This window comes from Tarenaya hassleriana, unplaced genomic scaffold (genome assembly GCF_000463585.1).
Source record: "Tarenaya hassleriana unplaced genomic scaffold, ASM46358v1 Cleome3, whole genome shotgun sequence".
Classification (NCBI taxonomy): Eukaryota; Viridiplantae; Streptophyta; class Magnoliopsida; order Brassicales; family Cleomaceae; genus Tarenaya; species Tarenaya hassleriana.
Window position 1 is genome coordinate 7,898,686 of NW_010966177.1, and position 19,417 is coordinate 7,918,102.

At 36.0% G+C, this 19,417-nt stretch overlaps 3 protein-coding genes across 3 annotated transcripts; 2 read left to right on the forward strand and 1 right to left on the reverse strand.

Moving 5' to 3' along the window:
* The first annotated feature begins 5,464 nt into the window (after positions 1-5,464).
* On the forward strand, positions 5,465-7,217 carry LOC104820202 (B3 domain-containing protein REM10-like). The gene is given in 5 exon segments (XM_010550569.2): positions 5,465-5,871; positions 5,963-6,135; positions 6,138-6,316; positions 6,620-6,786; positions 6,893-7,217. Coding segments are annotated over 5 exon segments (891 nt in total). The 5' UTR covers positions 5,465-5,793; the 3' UTR covers positions 7,187-7,217.
* A 1,620-nt stretch (positions 7,218-8,837) lies between these two features.
* Positions 8,838-14,289, forward strand: LOC104819940 (putative B3 domain-containing protein REM15). Its single transcript, XM_010550250.2, has 12 exons — positions 8,838-9,061; positions 9,152-9,446; positions 9,738-9,865; positions 9,967-10,206; positions 10,302-10,623; positions 11,033-11,151; positions 11,476-11,928; positions 11,998-12,237; positions 12,336-12,621; positions 12,726-12,844; positions 12,947-13,393; positions 13,912-14,289. The coding sequence occupies exons 1-12, from the start codon at positions 8,984-8,986 to the stop codon at positions 14,152-14,154; spliced, it is 2,970 nt and encodes a 989-aa protein (XP_010548552.1). The 5' UTR covers positions 8,838-8,983; the 3' UTR covers positions 14,155-14,289.
* Positions 14,290-14,383: 94 nt separating this feature from the next.
* On the reverse strand, positions 14,384-18,334 carry LOC104819941 (ubiquitin carboxyl-terminal hydrolase 19-like). Its single transcript, XM_010550251.1, has 11 exons — positions 18,034-18,334; positions 17,385-17,580; positions 17,200-17,288; positions 16,998-17,083; positions 16,747-16,909; positions 16,531-16,654; positions 15,994-16,151; positions 15,832-15,916; positions 15,535-15,750; positions 15,330-15,391; positions 14,384-15,166 (listed from the first exon to the last, which is right to left on the reverse strand). The coding sequence occupies exons 1-11, from the start codon at positions 18,279-18,281 to the stop codon at positions 14,779-14,781; spliced, it is 1,815 nt and encodes a 604-aa protein (XP_010548553.1). The 5' UTR covers positions 18,282-18,334; the 3' UTR covers positions 14,384-14,778.
* Between the last annotated feature and the right edge of the window lie 1,083 nt (positions 18,335-19,417).

Sequence of the window (19,417 nt, forward strand, 5' to 3'; positions counted from 1 at the left end):
CAGCTATCTAAATTTAGTACCTTATTTTGTGTAGCAATACATGTTTCCCCAAACGAAACCCTAATGTTCTATTACACTTTATGTTACACATTGGTCTAGGGTAGGATTTATCATTTTCTCACACGCTCTCCTCACAACAAAAACACGCTCAATACGTCATAATAGACCCTGTACACAACTTTGAACCATCGGAATGTCATTTTGACCACAGGTTGACCGCGTTGACTCGTCAAACACGTCAAACTCGTCAAACACGTCAAACTTATGACGTATTGAGCGTGTTTTTGTTGTGAGGAGAGCGTGTGAGAAAATGATAAATCCTACCCTAGACCAATGTGTAACATAAAGTGTAATAGAACATTAGGGTTTCGTTTGGGGGAACATGCATTGCTAAACAAAATAAGGTGTTAAATTCAGTTAGCTCCGATTATTATTTACGTATCAAATTTGTTATACGAGGTGTTTATTAACATTGTCGTGGTCCGCACTTGATAAATTCGTTAAATAAGAGAGTTTGACGTGTTTGACGAGTTTGACGTGTTTGACGAGTCAACGCGGTCAACCTGTGGTCAAAATGACATTCCGATGGTTCAAAGTTGTGTACAGGGTCTATTATGACGTATTGAGCGTGTTTTTGTTGTGAGGAGAGCATGTGAGAAAATGATAAATCCTACCCTAGACCAATGTGTAACATAAAGTGTAATAGAACATTAGGGTTTCGTTTGGGGGAACATGCATTGCTAAACAAAATAAGGTGTTAAATTCAGTTAGCTCCGATTATTATTTACGTATCAAATTTGTTATACGAGGTGTTTATTAACATTGTCGTGGTCCGCACTTGATAAATTCGTTAAATAAGAGAGTTTGACGTGTTTGACGAGTTTGACGTGTTTGACGAGTCAACGCGGTCAACCTGTGGTCAAAATGACATTCCGATGGTTCAAAGTTGTGTACAGGGTCTATTATGACGTATTGAGCGTGTTTTTGTTGTGAGGAGAGCGTGTGAGAAAATGATAAATCCTACCCTAGACCAATGTGTAACATAAAGTGTAATAGAACATTAGGGTTTCGTTTGGGGGAACATGCATTGCTAAACAAAATAAGGTGTTAAATTCAGTTAGCTCCGATTATTATTTACGTATCAAATTTGTTATACGAGGTGTTTATTAACATTGTCGTGGTCCGCACTTGATAAATTCGTTAAATAAGAGAGTTTGACGTGTTTGATAGGCACGCCATTCAGAACAAACCATAACTGTTTCACTTCTCCTTCCAATTTTAGTGCCCGATGTAAGAGGACTGATGCCGGAACCATCTTCAATGTGTCCTTACATGCGAGATGGAAAATATGCCGAAACTGGGATTCTTTTTTGAAATATGTAAATTCTTCATCCGTCAAGACCTTTTTAAGAGATCTAACAGTCTGATATGGATAACATTTCGTCGTGATCTTAGGAGCCATATGAATGTCCTTAAAATCATACACAAAAGGTACCTGCAAAAACAAATTTAACACTCATTATCAAACACGTCAAACACGTCAAACTCGTCAAACTCGTCAAACTCCGACTTGTTTGACGAGTTTGAACATTTTCGAGACTCGAATAGTTTGACTTGTTTAACGGGTGTGCTAAGTTTAACTAATATCTATCATGACCATTAATCTATGTTTTAGTGCATCCGACTGTCGACAATATCATCGTGACTCGATTTCTATCCGTCTTTTTCACAAAACACTGTTTTTCACCCAATCCGAAAACCCTATTTCGATATTTCAGTGACAATTTGTCATTCAAACCATAGTTTTTAAAATTTTTATTTCAAACCCTATTCTTAACGAAAACTTAATAGAAAATCTAAAACCGAATCTCAATGTATATCCGAAACCCTAAAAAATTTGATTTTTGCGGAGTTCAAAAACTATACCTGGAGGTCTTTGCAAATAGGGTCCGAAGAGGAGGCCGAAATTATTATTATTATTATTATTATTATTATTATTATTATTATTATTATTATTATTATTATTATTATTATTATTATTATTATTATTATTATTATTATTATTATTATTATTATTATTATTATTATTATTATTATTATTATTATTATTATTATTATTATTATTATTATTATTATTATTATTATTATTATTATTATTATTATTATTATTATTATTATTATTATTATTATTATTATTATTATTATTATTATTATTATTATTATTATTATTATTATTATTATTATTATTATTATTATTATTATTATTATTATTATTATTATTATTATTATTATTATTATTATTATTATTATTATTATTATTATTATTATTATTATTATTATTATTATTATTATTATTATTATTATTATTATTATTATTATTATTATTATTATTATTATTATTATTATTATTATTATTATTATTATTATTATTATTATTATTATTATTATTATTATTATTATTATTATTATTATTATTATCTTTTTCCTTTTTCATTTTAAGTGCTGCTCTCTCACAGTAACACATTTATCAAGTCTAATCATAGCAGTGGACCGACACTTACGGTCAAGCCCCACCCAACACAAAAATCAGCCGATTTCGAAACTTGGTTCTTCAATCCGAACAAAATCAGATTTTCGAACTGAGTTTAAATGGGGTTTTGGGTTTGTACTCGATTCAGACCGGTCCAAAAATCTGATATTTTAAAGAAAAAATAAACAATCTAAAATATTTAGAACTGGATTTTGCGTTTAACTATCGGACCGATCTAAATCTGAATCCAAAATTTTCGGACCAAATAGGATTCGCATCGGATCGGAACGAGCCAACCCGATTGAGACCTCTAAATGTTCCCCGTTTGGTTTTATACAATCCAAAAGCATGTTGACTTTAAATTATATATCTAATGAACCATTTTAAAAAATAAATAAATGGGATATCATGCTTTAATTGGAATTTTACTTTGCTATTGAAGCGTGAATAATTACAAAATTATGTTTCTATCAGCTTTTCTATATTAGACACAACATTTCGTATCTTACTTTACACCTCCATATATATATAAAATATATTGTTTTTTTCTATCGTACGTCATTTCAAATAGAAAAAAATAAGTGTAACTCTATTGAAATCAAAATGTACTTCAAAATGCTATAAATTAATGTAAATAATTATATTGGAAGCGTATGACATTCCTATTTGATGTGGGAGTTCTTTTTTCATACTTTTATTTACATATTATATAGTATTCATTATTACAATATGTTCAAATAGCGACAAAATGCTATAAGTGAGTTGAATTCGCCTGAGTAATGAGTGATATGAAACAGTTCATCGAGCTTTCTTGTTCGTTATTATATTCGGTAGTGGTTATAGTGAAGATGTCAATTAATATGTTATATGATATTATAAGGCATTAATGTTATGGAACCAAAACGGTTAAAGGAGCGGTCCAATAAGTAACCAGCGAAAACAAAATTGATGAGGTCTGTTGTCTTCTTTTTAAAAATTAAAATATTCCTCTTTTATTTAAAAACATAACGCTATAACATCGAATCAAGTAGTATATAATTACGATATTCGATATATTTTGATCTAAAAATTAGTTAGATTCGATTTTTTAAGATCAAATTAATTAAACAAAATTAAATATTAAAATAAAAAATTGAATAAACAAAATTTTATTTTAAAAAATGTTTTTAATAAAAATAATGAGATTTAAACACAGATCAAATAATGTTCTAATATAACCATAGACACTTGAAAATGTCACCTTTTAATATTCCAATGTAGAAATAAAATTTCACGTGAATTATGCAAAAGCTCTTTAATGTTATTTCTTTTTGAGAACTTGAGAGAACCAAACACACTTCACAAAATTTCGTAAACCAACCATATTGAAAAGCTCACCTGTTCATATGCTTCGTCTCGTGTTACTGCGATCGCCCACTTGAAACATGTTCTTGTTTCAGCCACAACTTTGCTTTCTTAAAGGCTCCTAAATTATATATATGTGTATATATATATATATATATATATTTTATAGAATATGGACCGGTCATTTTATTGATGAAGGTCCATCTACAATTTAGGATATCAATTCTGGCCTAAACCCGAAGCGCAATCCGGCCCGACTTTAAAAATAGTGGATTTCATACGGAAATATTTAATCTAATTTTCTTTTAAAAATTTTCAGATTATGGTCAGATCGGATTTTGGGTCGACCTTTCGGTCCGGAGCCGGCTGGTAATGGACTTACTTACCTTGCTTGTGGACTAGCTGCGGAGCTGAAAACTTATATTTTTTAAATAAAAAATAAAAAAAATAAAATAAAATAAAATTTAAATAACAAATTTAGCAGGTTAGTCTGATCCAATCTGAATCTAATCCCGAAATCTGTAAAACAAACTTCAGATTTGATAATTTAGATCTAAAAAAATCGAACCGATCTAAACCCAAAGCCGAAATCTTAAGGCCGGACCAGCCCTATTGTGCACACCATTTTACCCCGTAGTCGCTTGCGGAGAGCATGTGTGTGATAGATATTCTCTATGAGTAACACTACAACAAGATCTTGTTGCAAACCTCAATCTAGAACCGTACACAAATTTAGGTATCCAAAATTTTAGAGATATTTGAATCCGATTTCGAATACTTTTGGATTCAAAGTTAGAAAAATTCGATTATAAATTAGTACTCTAAATATTCGGAGATCTATGATATCCACAAGATTTTAGAGACACATCCAATGATTTATTAGATGGGAGAAAGATCCATGCAAAAAGAAAAAGGATTAACATTGTCAAATTCTGATAGCATAAATGTGTAAATAATGACAATCACATAAATATGTGAATTTTAATGGTATTTTCATAAATTTTGATGTCACCTTGTGAAAGCGATCTACTACTACTACTACTAGTATTCCTTTTTTTTATGTATATGATAAAGACAATCTGATGTTGTCGGCACACATGATCGCTGAATCTGGTTTGACTGAATGCGGATTAAGAAATGAATACTTGAATGTAGGTCTGATCGTTTCGTCACACAGTTTCAAAACGGTTTATTCGTTATTTTAAAATTTATATTAAATTAGTATTGTATATTATTTGGTTTGATTCGGTTTTAATATGGTTTGATTTCGATCTTTATTAAAAATTAATTTTTTAAAAAAAAAATCATATTTTTTAATTTTATAAAATTCTATTTCGGAAAAATTCGATATTACAAAAAAGAAAAAATATACCGTTTGAATACCACGATTCAAGAAAAATACTGAATTTTTTAGTTCGATACATACAATTTTTTTAAACCGAATCGAAACGTCCAACCATGGTTGAAGAATGAGATCTAGCACACATGATAGATTTTGGATAGATTTTTATTTTACTTTTATAGTCTCATTCCATAGAAAGAAATAGGAGAGATCGTGGCATCCGTCTTAAAGAAATTTTCCAGAACTTATGAACAATGAAGATCGCTCTTTATAAACTTAAAACTGATACCGAAGAACAGATATTAGATTCAAGATGAACTCAGATGAGAAAAAAAACGAAACTTTAAATCCAAAAATCAAAATTTATTTAACCACTAGTGTAAGCTCAACGAATGAGCTTTTAGGGTTTTAATCGATGTGGGTTAAGTTGACATTTGGTGACGAAAATTGGCAACCGAATTTCGTTGCTATATTTGACGAAAGGCAATTGTTATATTTGACGAAAGGGCAATTGCAATAATTGCAGAGGATTTAGGGTTTTATTTGATGGAAATCTTCTCAATGTTTACCTCTTGCAATGACGGATATGAAATTTCACTCTTCGAAAAAACCCCATTTCTTCCAGCCCCTTCTTCCTGGCTTCTACCACCACCTCGTATTCTCTCTCTCTCTCTCTGTGGTCGTGTTAGGAAGAAATGGTTCTGAGTTTTATCCAATTTTTCTATGTCGTTTGTTTGTTGTTGTAGGACATGCCGGTGAACTTCTTCAAGAAGAACGTAGAGGGAAGGCACGAGGAGAAGACGACGACACTGGTGTCGGATGTATCGGACAGAAAATGGGAAGTGAAGATTGACGGCCGGAGATTCGCCGACGACTGGAAAGATTTCGTCGTCGACCATGGTTTTCGTGTCGGAGAATCTTAATTTTCAGACAGGAAGGAGAAGGAGATTTGGGTTTTCACGTCACAGGCTTTGGGCCCAGTTGCTGTAATCTCGTATACTCTTCGTCTCGCTCAGATGACGAAAATGGTGGGTTGGAAGAGGAAGAGGAAGATTATGATGATAGCGAAGAGGAGGACGCCATTGACGAGAAAAACAGTGGTAAGTTTGTGTTTGTTTTGCATCTGAATTCTGAATCTGAATCTGAGAGAAAGAAGAACTTTAAACTGATGGAAAGAAAAGATTGATGCATTTCTGATGTTGTGGAATGATTTGTGATATGAATGTGTAAACATTGTCTGAAAATGAGATATTCTGTTTTAGGTTTTGCTGATCATGTCTTATACTGTCTGAAAATGATGAAATCCTTTGTGTTCTTGCTTCAGCACAAACCTGTCACTTAAATAATGGAAATACGGAATATGGATCCATCCGAATGTTTACGGGTGGAGATTTCTGATTCAGGAATTCGTTTGAGAGAGAAGAGAACGACGAAGAAGAAGAAGAATCCACCTCATGAACCCAAAGGAAATCCTTCAACTGGACCTAACAGCAACAAAGAGATCAGATCGGGTGAATGCTCAGAGGAAATGAAGTTCATGACATTAACTTTCACACCTCATGAGTTCAAATAAGACAGAATGGTAAGTAATTTCAAGGACATTGTTTTGGGAATTTCCCCAGTTGTTCCTTCGTTGACAAGAACTCTTAAAAAAACGCTCGTTGAATCACATGCAGCGTCTTCTGACACAATTCACGAGGGCGAATAACATCGAGAGGCCGAGAAATATAACTTTGGTGGACAAACACAGAGTGGAATGGCCGATAAATCTGTCGAAGGAGAAGAAAACGGGAAAGATGGTGCTGGGAAAAGGTTTGAAAAGCTTCTGCATAGCTAATGTCTTGAAGGAAGGTGAATCATTCGAGATGGAATTGATTTCGAGAAATGCAACTCCTGTACTTAAGTTCTCCTCCGAGGTGAATACCCAAAACAATATCTGGGCATCCAGGTTTTTGGATCGTTTTGAGTAGAAGATTTGTGGTTAAACCAAGTTATTTTCTTTCGAGTTTCTTTTAGATACAACATAGAGAATCTGCACAAAGAAGATAGTGTCGAAACAGAAGCAGAAACACATCAAACTAGAGAGACCCGAGAGCAGAAAACGTCTTCGAAAGAGCGTTTATCAGAAACCGAGATACGAGAACACAAGAGAGTACGAGTTCAAGAGAACGTGTCAAGAAACGAAGAAAACCAGTGTAACCATTCCTGTTCAGAATCTTCATGATGGACACGATCTGATCAGATAATTAAGATCAAACAGAGAATTTCAGACGCCATAACTGCGTCGTGACAGTCTCAAGAGATTCTCAAGAGGGAAGAACATGAACTAGAAGAATTGTGGCAAGAACTTGATAGATTCGGTTAAGTTATTTCCGATCAAAGTAATTGTTCTGTCTTCCTTTGTCTTCCTTTCTGTTGGATTACTGGTTATATTCTTGTTTTTGGCATTGATGGGCTTTCTAAACTGTTTTCCTTTTGCATTTTTTTTTGCTATATTTGCTTATGTTATTTCCAATGTTAGAACAATGTTTTATGCTTGGAAGATTTTTTTTTTAAATCAAGAGTGAGAGATTCAGACACATTGTCTTTTGTTATTGTCGGAAATTGTTTGTCAAGAGTGGGTGTTTCGATACAATTTTTCGAACCGAGCTCAAAGTTTTAGAATGATATTTTTTTAGAAAATCAAATTTTTTAAAACCGAACCGAATTAAATTTAAAAAACCCTCGAAAAGCCGAAAATTTCTTAAGAATATCTAAGATTTTCTTAATAAAAATCGAAACCAAACTGAAACTTAAATCGAATCGAACCGAATATGATATAGAAACCGATCGGTACATATTTCGTTCTAAGAATAAGTAACCATGAACATTCTTCATTGTTTTTTTTCAGTTCAAATGTTTTTGGGTTATACTATTTGCCTGGACAGAGATTACTTTGGTTTGAGAATTGATTTCGGAATTTATGGTTCAATTCAAAGAATTAGTTGAGAAAAATAGGGTGAAAATACTTTTCGTTTTCAAAAACCCTTTAACAAGTTAAAATATGAAACAAATATGATAATTTCGGATATAAAAATACGATGTATCCCAAATTTGAATCCCTCTAATTTTGAGATCTGAAATATGTTATCAGATTCAAAGCGAGACGAGAGATTTATTTGTCAAGGCCGAACAAAATCGAGTGTAACGTGATTAAGAGTTCGGACCGCATAATTCGGGTTCGAATTTTTTCCGCACTATAGGTAAATAAATAAATAAATTTACAATTATACCTTTATTATTTTAATATATATACAATAATATTTAGTTCTGTTTCATCTAAAATTACCGATACGTCCTCGATCCACCATATACTAGCGTTTTTATTGTTCCACGTTCGAATTTGAATTGGAGTACGAGTTTTTATCTGATTTCCGGATACCGTAAAAAAATAGATGCTGTGTTTTTTTTTTTTTTTTTTTACCAAACCTAGTAATTAATACATGGAGTTTAATTAAATTAGGGGATATTATTTTTATCACTAAGTTATTTATTGTATACCAAAAAAAAAAAGTTATAAACTGTGTCACAACCTCGTATCTATTTTACTAGATTCGAATTTTGGACGCACTTGACACGGAGACGTAGTGTTGAAGCGGACCAAAAGCTTCAACCTTATAAGGAAATTCCTCAAGGAAGATATAGAGACTGAGAATTTTAGGGTTTCTGAGCTGGTTCAACAATGGCAAGTCCTAAAACCTAGTCTAGGGTTTTCGAGCTGTTCAACAATGGCGAATCCTAAAGCCTCCTCTCCCAGTAAACCTCATTTTTTCCAGCCTCTTCTTCCAGGCTACCATCTTCATCTCGTAATCTCTCACTCTCTCTTTTTATATGTGCTTCTCTCTCTCCCCCCTTCTGGACATGTTAAACGGTTCTGTATTTGTGTCTTGTTGCAGAACATTCCTGTAACCTTCTTCAAGAAGAACATAGAGGGAAAACACGAGAACAAGGGCGCGACGCTGATTTCGGACGTGTCTCACAGAACATGGAAAGTAAAACTGGATGGTCGGAGATTCACCGACGGTTGGAAAGATTTCGCCGATGATCATGATTTCCGAACCGGTGACTTCGTAGTTTTCAGGCATGAAGGTGACTTGGTTTTCCATGTCACTGGTTTTGGGCCCAGTTGCTGTAACTTACAGTACGCGCCATTTTCCCTTGACGACGATGACAGAGAAGACAACGCTATTAGTAAGTGTTTTTTTGGGTTCTGCCCTATTTTGAGGAACCACGACAGAGACTAAGTTAGAAAAAAACAGGGTAAAAAAATTGCCTCATTTGGTAGTTTCTAGATAATTTAACAGAACAAATGCAAATCCAAACTCTCTTTTTTTTTTGTATTTGCATTTGTAAGAGAAAACATAATACTGCAGTTTCTTTGCTTGATGTGTCTTTGGTGATGCAGTGTGCTGTTTTATGTCTTGTTTTAAAGTTCATGTCTTTGTTTATCCAATATTTGAATGGTGCATGAATTATGAGAAGAAAACCGAAGCAGCAAAGAGAAGAAAAGCTCGGAGGGAGGTCCAAAGGAAAAGGAGAGGGTTCCTTCACCCAGGGCAAACCCGTCTGTGACTTTAACTCTTAAACCTAACAGTCTCACCAAAGGTTTGGTAAGTTCAATAACTTTGTTCCGGAAGCTTCTTCTTCTCATCATGTGCTGGCTTTGAGGCATTATGGGAACTGTAATTGTCGTTGATGAATTCTTGTGCAGCGTTTTCCCATCCACTTCACGCGGCAAAATTTCATTGTAAAGCCAGGGAAGGTTACCCTTCTGGACAAAAACGGAGGAGAGTTGTCGAGCAATTTTTTTTCCGAGAGAGATGGAACAATGAGGTTGGGGATATGTGGTTTGAGAGGCTTTTTTGGAGCTAATGCTGTGAAAGAAGGCGAATCATTCACGTTGGAGTTGATCAGGAGAGACACAACTCCTGTACTTAAGTTCTGCTCCAAGGTCAAACACCGAGTGAACTGAGCTGTACAAGTTTCGGGTTCTTAAGTTGAACCTTTGTCTTAACAAGCTATGTTCTCCTGGTGATCTGTTTTCAGACACACCAACACCAGAATAGGGCAGCTGCTGAGTCTCCCATCCCCAACAAGACTCAGACTCGTAAGAGAGTTCGAATTGGCGGTCCCATTCTTGATCCAGTTGGGGAGAAGGAATCGAAGCATCGAGAACACGGATCTATGGATGTAACTTCATCAATAGGATCTAAAGAAAACTCTTGCCGTGCACAAACTTTTTCTGACGCCGATAATGAGTTGGCTGAGGCTAAACATGAGACCGTGAATACTCTCGGGCAGTTTCCTGATGTGCCCGCAAAAGAGGAAGAAAATCCGGTAGTCTTGTCGCAGAAACCGGATGACTTTGGTATGTGCTCATCTGTTTGTTTTGTTATGCTTCTATTATTGTTTTAATGGTGTTGAAATAGGGGAAGAAACCTGAGGATTCTATTGATTATGATAAACTTTGTTACATTGTTTTTGAAGTTCGAGTCGATTTGGTGCTTTTTTTTGTCCAAACATGCGTTTGGTTATCCAATTTGTGTCTCGAAAGCTCAAGTTTTAAAAACTTGTTAATCACTATGTAGTGTTCTGAAGTGAATGAAATCTTACGCAAATCCTATTTGAGATGAATTAAATCTTACATGAATCCTATTTCTTTAGTTTCTTAACTTGTTTGGGTGATTTCCCTGCTCGGTTCTTGGATGTTCTTGAATATGAACTGTAAATGAAAAGCAATCCAGTGTTTAAGCCCGGACTGATTTCTTTTTATTAAGGAAACCTCCCTAAGAAGAAGAAAATGAAACGTGGTCCAAAAACAGAAGCTGAGTCTTCTCCAGATCACCCGTGTTTCGTGGTATCTGTCACAGATTCTGGCCTACACCGAGATATAGGGGTCAGTTCATTCTTCAGTTTACTCCTTCCGCACAATCCAGTATTCTTATTCGCGTTCCATGACATAATCGCTTGATAACCTGGATACATCGCCTATAGAATCAGAAAATTAGTTTGAGTGTTCTCTAGTGTTCTCTCGTGATTATTGTGGCTATGTCATTTAGAAACTTGTCATGTTCTGAAGAATCTCTTATAGTGCATGATTGGTATTTTGTCTGTGAGAACCAACCAATAATGTTTCAGAAGATACAGGAAAAAAAGATACCCGCAAGTTCCTGAGTGAGTTTGTCAATACCCACCCTTTAAACCTCGGTGGCTTTTGCAGTTTCTTCCTATGAAATTTAAGAGGTCAATTTTTCTGGAAAACCTAAGCTGTGAGATAGTTCTAATGGATGATCACGGAAGATCATGGCCATCGAATTTGAGAATCACCAAATCGTTCAGTCGGGCTTACATCAACGGAGGATGGAAGAGGTTCTGCCAAGAAAACAGACTACGAGGTGGAGATTCATGTACCTTCAAGCTTGTCCAAAATGGGACAAAAACTGTTCTTCGGTTGTCCCCGAAAGAGTGCAGTAGCAGCAAAGAAGAGTGTTCAAAAGCAAAGGTAGAGAAGGGTCATTCCAAAAAGCAAAGCAGCAAAGAGAATAGCCAGTCAGGCGAATGTTCAAAGAGCGAGGAGGAGAAGCAAACTCGTTTGAGACGGAGAGTTTCACCTCCATCAAGTCGAAATTGTTTTGTGACTCTTACACTTAAGAATTTCGTAAGAGGTTACGTGGTAAGTTTGACAACTTTGTCCCGTAAGCTTTTCTATCTTATTCAGGTGCATTAACTGAATCTTTTACAGCGTCTTCCGAAAAAATTCACAAGGGAAAATGGCATCGATAAGCCGGGGATGATGACTCTGCTTGACAAAGACGGAGTAGAGTGGCTGACCAATTATTGGATGGAGAAGTCAAACAGAAGGATGCATTTGGGAAAAGGTTCACGAGCCTTCTTTAGAGCTAATGGTGTGGCGAAAGACGACTCTTTCGTGTTGGAGTTGATCTGGAGAGACAAAACTCCGATACTCAAGTTCTTCTCCAAGGTCAAAACCTTGAGTGGAATCGAACAGTAAATGTTTCCGGCTTCTTAAGTTGAGCTTTATGTCTTAAAGATTTCGTGTTCTCGTGATTTTGTTTTCAGATAGATCGATCTGAAGAGTCTCTTGTCCAAAAGAACATTCTAACACGCAAGAGAGTTCGAGATGGAGGTCATGTTCTTGATCCAGCTCGGGGAAAGAGATCAAAGCATCAAGAAAATGGACCTATGGGTTCTTCTTCTTCATCCAGAGGAACTGCAGAAACGTCTCGTCGGTCACAATCTCTCTCTGCATCCAATCAAGTTGCTAAGGCTGAACAGAAAGTTCCCGAGGTTCCCGTAAAAGAGGAGCAGAATCAGAGAGCTTCATTGTGTGAATCCGATGCCTTTGGTTTGTGCTCATTTTACTTGTTCTGATTTTATTAGTTAGGGTTCCATTCTGGTGAACCATAAATATAAACAAGTTCAATGCTTATATGGATTATTTTGTGTCAGTAAATCTCTTGAGAAAGAAGAGAGTGGACGGAAATCCAAAAATAGAAGCAGAGTCTTCGGAAGATCACTCTTGCTTCGTGGCCCGTGTCACGCCTGCTAACCTGCGGAAAGACGAACTGGTAAAATTTCTATTTCAGTCTACTCGAAATCTCGTACTATATAGAACTATGATTCTTGTGTAACCATATATACTCATATAAACTTTCATATTGGCATTGCAGTATCTTCCAAAAAGTTTTATAAGGTCGAATGGTCTGGAGAATAGATGTTGCGAAATACTTCTGATGAATGAACAGGGAATATGGTGGGAATCGATCTTGAGAAGTCGGAAAGATAATGGTCGGGTTCACATCTATGGGGGCTGGAGAAGTTTCTGCTGCGCAAATGGACAAAAACCCGACAGTTTCTGCACTTTTAAACTTGTCCTGGGAGGGACAAAGCTTGCGCTTCTGCGGCTACCTTCAACAGGATCCGATGGTAACAGCATCTCGAAAACGTGTACAGAATCAATAGAAAAGAAGGCCGTTGACGCAAACACTAGAACCCGAGAAAAGAACCCCAAGAGAAAGGAGAAGACTCGTATAATGCAGAGAGCTTCATCTGATTCTTCACCATGTCGAAACCCATTTGTGGCATTAACTCCTACACCCAAGTGTGTTGGAAGACTGGTAAGAGTAACAAAACTCTGTTTACTTCATGTGTTTTCTCTCTTGTCGTTTGTTGGATTCGACGCATTCAAAGAAGTACTCTAGGGCTAGGAAAATAACCTGAATTTCGGGTATCCGACCTGGGTCGGATCAGGTATCGAAGTATATGAGATGAGATTGGGTTAGAGAAAATCCAAAAACTGAATACGGGTTCCGGTAATTAGGCACGAGATGGATTTATTACTGGCGGTATCTGAATGAATAGTAAAATGACATTTTTACCCTTAGATTTCAGAGATATTACAAGCTTATGCGAATTTTATGTTTAGGTTCATGTAGTTCAAAAATTTCGGATGTCTCTTAATATATGCTATTTACTCTGAAAATTGTTCTGGACATCCTATTAAAATGGGTAGGAGATTATGTAATCTCGGGTCTTCTCGTGAGACTCGAGATTCGGATTCGGGTAACCTTAAAATCTTGTGTATCTAGTCATGACTGTGCCCACTCTAGTGATTCTTGTTGATATCCTTTTGCAGCGTCTTCCGATACCCTTCACGCGAGAGAACAGAATCGAGCCGGGGCAGATAATTTTGGTAGGCAGAGGCGGAGCGAAGTGGCCGATAAATCTCATGAAAGAGAACAAACGCCCACAAATGAGTTTGGGAAAAGGTTGGAGAGAATTCCGCGAAGCTAACGGCTTGAAGCCGAACGTAACTTTCGTGTTGGAGTTGATATGGCAAGGCTCAATTCCTCTTCTCAAGCTCTGTTCCCATGTCTAGGCTTAAGAGTTCTGTTCTGTTCTCTCTTCCCCTGTTTTTTGTTGCATGTCCTAAGCGGCATCAACCTTTGCTCATGTTTTGGTAAATGTTAACTACACATTTGCATGCTCTTTACGTTTTCCATCACTTGTGTTCTATGCTATTTGACATAAGCTGATAATATATATGTGTAACCAAAATGAATATATTTTTTTAACTGAATGGAATTCAAAATAGAATATAAAAATAATTGAAAAATTAAGAATATCTTAAAAAAATACTATTTGTATCAGTAAAAATTAAATACAATTGAATTCGTAATGAATGATAGTCTGTTTTAAAATTGAAAAAAAAAAAATTGAAGCTAAAGATGACCAGAAATAACAATGGCAACCTCACTCGTACAACTAACCAGAAATAAAAATTGTCCGACCAGTGGATAGAATCCAACAAGAACCCTAGATTTCTACGCAATATGAAATCCCACGTGAGCTTTTCTCTTCTGTCCACAGCCAATCATTACCCTTCCGACAATATAAATTCACGTGTAAGTTGATGAAACTCTTCTGCTCTTTTAAGGCAACAAAAGAAGTTTTTTTTTGGCTGCGTTCCACATCCTTTGGATAAACAGATCATACTCCGTCACTACGCATCAACCATCTCTGTATATGTATCTGTATCTTTCACCGCTGGCGGTTCAGATTCCGTACCGCCCGATGGAGGCATACGCGCAGAAGATTCAACGGCGATAATTTTCACCAGAGGCTCTTCCTTATGCTCCCTCGCTGAATCGTCTTCGACCTCAATTGAAGGGTTTGAATCGGATTCGCTTTCATCAACCACTGCTTTCATCGCACATGTCGATTCTTTTCCGCGTTCAGATTCTTCCGTCCGTGAAATAACTCCATTACATTGCAGGAGCATGATCTCAACTGCGGCTCGTTGGCGAGATTCTGTTTCTATTTTATCGGGTTTCTTCTCGTTATGAACACCATCGAGTCTAAGGCATGATGATGATGGCCGGGCTTGAACCCTACATGACAAACCGAGAATGTACTATGTTCAAGAGCTCGGTGAAAGGATGGTTAATCCTTTCAACTAATAAGATCAAATCATTTCGATTTCGTTTCGGCAGGGATCGAAATTCGCAACTCAAATCTGGAATTCTGCGTAAAAGGAAAAAAAAAAAGTCTCACCTGCTATAGAGGAGCATATAAGCTCGTTGAGAAAGCACGTCTTCCAATTCGACATTTTCTACCTGAAAGTATTTCCGGACATGGTTAGAAGGATATCTCTCGAAATTCTAGTTTCATCACAACGAATACACATGCTTGCACGCCAATATCGCCAATTACCAAAGGAGAAAACCATCGTGAGTGAAGAGAAGATGATGATTGTTACCTCGGAATCATCTATTCTATACCAGTTTCCACGTAAATCCTTTACGTAGCAAATGTAATGGCCGAAAAATGAAGCATTCAGCATATCTAAATGGACAATCACTGCATAGAGCTTGTATATATCCGTACCATCTCCTCTACCATCACTCATGTAAGGACTAAGATCCAATTTCTCGGGAAAACTAATTTTTTTGTTCAGTTTTCCAAATCTCCCACCCTGTAGAAAATTTTCAGAGATAAGAATCAGATGAATAATATAATCTGAAAACAAGTGGGTTGGAACATAGATAGCACAGACCTGGAATCTTTTCAAAGCAATCGTAAGAATATTCGGAGCTCGGTGAATTGTAAGATGCTTCCATGCCTTAACATAATCATTGCATCTAGAAAAAAGAATCAAAAGAAAAATTAACAATCTTAAATATAACAAATTCAATTCTCAGGAGACAAATTTAAATACCTATCACACTTGTACATGTTGTCTCCTTGAAGCCATTCTTTGGCAGTGAACTGATCCAGACATTCCTCCAACGATATCGCATCCCCATGGATCTCAACCGTTAAATCCATCATATTCTCGCATTGGTTAGAAACATTATTGCAAACTGTACACATCACCTGGAAAGTGAAAACAAAAATTGGCAAATCAGGGGAAAGAAATCCCGAGAGAGAAGAGAAATAAAGCTTATGTTCATCACAGGAAGAACAACAATATTTTTAGATTAAAAAAAAAGGAAGAAAATACAAGGCAAGCTCCTCCATTTTCAACATAGTCAACAGGCAAGGAAGAAGATATCAGATAAAGGCCAACAATGTCAAAAGAGAAACTGGTAAAGAATAGCAGAGTAATCATAGACCAGAGCTGTAACTGGGTATTTGGTATCCATTTACATAAAGGCCTTACAACATTTCCCAACTCAATTACCAAAGTCCACATCACTCTACTATGACAATATACAAAAAGAAGGCAGCAAAATTAAAGACTGGGAAAATTCACCTGTGATTGAAGGTGACCAGCAAATATATATTGAATAAGTGTTGTTTCTTGGCATCGAAGAGGGACCACTTTTTCTCCACCGAATTCGTCGAGACAAACAGATTGCATGGTATCAATGGCAAACCTACAGCATACAAACTTTTCAATAATTAGGTCGGAAGTTGGCAAATTCCGACAACTAGGATAGGCTATAACCAATGAATAAAAATGGCTCACCTCATGAACTCATGAGCATCCTCCTGTCTCCCATACCCAAGATTTCCACAAATATTAGGTAAACGCGAAATAATGTTCATCGGAGAAAAAGGAAGTCGACTTTGACTTGCTCTTTCAACATGGGTTTGAAATTCACAAAAGAAACACCAATCATTGCGCCTACCTGCAAACGAAACTCAAAAGGAAAACTGAAATGCCTAGAGAAAATCCAACAGAAGATGTTTAGGTATTACAACACAAAAGAATTTTACATTCTCTTCTGTGGCCTTTCTCTAGGACGTAAGCTACAAGAGGACGAGTCCAGGATAGGCATTGTAGGACCACATTGGCGAAACAACTGAAAGAGGATTGACAAAAAAAAAAATGAGAGCAAAGTGAAAACAAAGAAAAAAGTATTATCCAACTCACTCAAGGATTATTTGATGCTGCAGTAGAAGATAGATTAACATGAACCTGTTTCCACAATTGATGAGTCCACATGGAACAAACCCCGGCTTGTCCCAGTTGAAATATTTAACAAATTCATCGTATGGGAAAAGAATCTGGAGAAGAAGCAAACAAGAATCACCATTAAGACTCGCAAATCAAGCTGTAAGAGCAAGTGTCAATGGCAGATAACAGAGAGAAAAACACATTACTTCTCTAAGCTTTTGGGTAGTCCTATTTTCGCCCTGCTTAGGAACCAATGCAACCTTTGAAGCGAATCCGTTCTCCGAAGAAGAAGCTTTGAACCCGAATTCACTACTTTTGGTTGGTGTTGAATTAATGCTTCCAATTTCCTTGCATTTTCTTTTATGACCAGAATTCCAGTCTGATCTTTGGCATTCTGCTGAGCTAATGCCAAAGAAAATAGAGAACTACTTAGTAAAAAATGCTGCACTAAACCAACTAACAATCACCAACTGATCTTGCCAGTAATATTATCTCATATAAGTTATTAAAAGTAGCTAAATATAAACTTTGCCAAATCCAGATTCATGAGCAAAAAAGGAAAAAAAAAAAGTTTGGAATTCGGCAAACTCACATATGCCCAATTCAGGATAGTCGGCGATTGCCTTGATTAAAGACCAATCTCAGTTTTGTCAGATCAATTATTTTTCATGATCCGACGTATTAAATTCATCAGCCCATAACGGAAAGCAACGATCAAAACAAAGACCAAACAACGCGATTTCGTTTCGAAATCAACAGTAAATCTATCACCCGTTATGCCCAAACCAACTAAAACTCAACAAGGAACAAACTGACAAGCCTTCAAAAGATTCAGGACAAGACATGGGGACATACCAATATCGGACGGATTTGCAGCGAGAGCACTTCTTACTGGAAACTTTCCCACAGACAGCGCATTCCGCCGCGTCCCCTGCCATAGCTTCCCGGTTGCGTTCCCGACCGAAATTACCGGCGCCGCCGACCTCGGAGTACTTCGCCACGGTGGTTCTGATTAAGTACACAGCACCGACGAAGATGAAGAACAGTGCCACTACAAGCTGCGTGAAGAGATTCAGATCCACCGGGAATCCGACCTCATGCATCTAATTCCCGAAAAATCTCGCTCTCGAACGTCGATCAATCTCCTCTTTCGTCCTCTTTTCTATATTTTCTGATTCTCTTATTCCTTTCCAGTTTTATCGAACATATTTGTTGATGGGCCGTAGGGCCCATTTATCACCTCAATAAGGGCCCTATGATTTTTTTCATTCCCTTATTATTTTTTAATTAGAAAATGTGAACTTATTTAAATAAGAAGAACGTGGAAAAAAAAACAAAAAAGAAATTAACGTTTGTGGTAGAAATTTAAGAAAAAATATATTTATGGAATTTAGGAAGAAAGGGAAATCAAAGACTTAGAAAAAAATATAAAAAGTTAAATTTTCGATTACATTTACACATTGACTACTAGATATAAGATATATGTATGCATATATACATATATATAGATATGTACTATATACGAATGCATGTTTAGATGTAGATATGCATATTTTGTGCATGTGCATGCATCTATGTTGTGTGTATATAATTACAGTTACTATCCATACATAAAATGGCAATAAATTTATAAAAATATTTTACCGCGTAATATCATCTTCAACCAACTTCCACCGTACCTGGTGATGTCCCCAACTCTACTGGTTAGTGACAATCCATCTTTACACAAGGTCATGGATTCGAAACCAGTTGAGGCTGAGCTTCCCCTTGAACCGGTCAGCTTCGGTTGGTTTATCTGCTCTGCATAGTTTTTCGGTTATTACGCAGAGTTGGAGGATTTACTATCGGCATACCGACTGTCCGAAAGGCCGTATGACGGGTTTCCATTGTTATAAAAAAAAAACTTCCACCGTACCATAATTTGACTCTTCTAACTCTGGAACTAATATTTAGATACAAACAAGAGTTTAGAATATTTTGATCTTGAATTCAAAAATGATATATATCATAAAAGTTATAATTGGATCTATACAATTAATACCATATCAAATTTACATGTGAGTTTTACATTCATCTTCATGTGTTTGTAAAGCCAAAATATATATTGATTTTAAATATCATTTTTATATTCAACATCCATATCCATATCAAAAGTTTTAAATATAAAAATTTTAAAAGATTTTTATCTCATTTTTATCTCTTTTTCAGGTAATCATCTCCTCTCCGTATTAAAAAAATT

Coding starts and splice junctions, on each gene's coding strand:
- LOC104819940 (XM_010550250.2), top strand. CDS start 8,984: ATGGCGAATCCTAAAGCCTCCTCTCCCAGTAAACCTCATTTTTTCCAG. Junction 11,929..11,997: donor ATTTCGTAAGAGGTTACGTG/GTAAGTTTGACA, acceptor AATCTTTTACAG/CGTCTTCCGAAAAAATTCAC. Junction 12,845..12,946: donor ACCTGCGGAAAGACGAACTG/GTAAAATTTCTA, acceptor TTGGCATTGCAG/TATCTTCCAAAAAGTTTTAT.
- LOC104819941 (XM_010550251.1), bottom strand. CDS start 18,281: ATGCATGAGGTCGGATTCCCGGTGGATCTGAATCTCTTCACGCAGCTT. Junction 17,581..18,033: donor TGCAAATCCGTCCGATATTG/GTATGTCCCCAT, acceptor CTTTGGCATTAG/CTCAGCAGAATGCCAAAGAT. Junction 17,289..17,384: donor CTACCCAAAAGCTTAGAGAA/GTAATGTGTTTT, acceptor CTTCTTCTCCAG/ATTCTTTTCCCATACGATGA.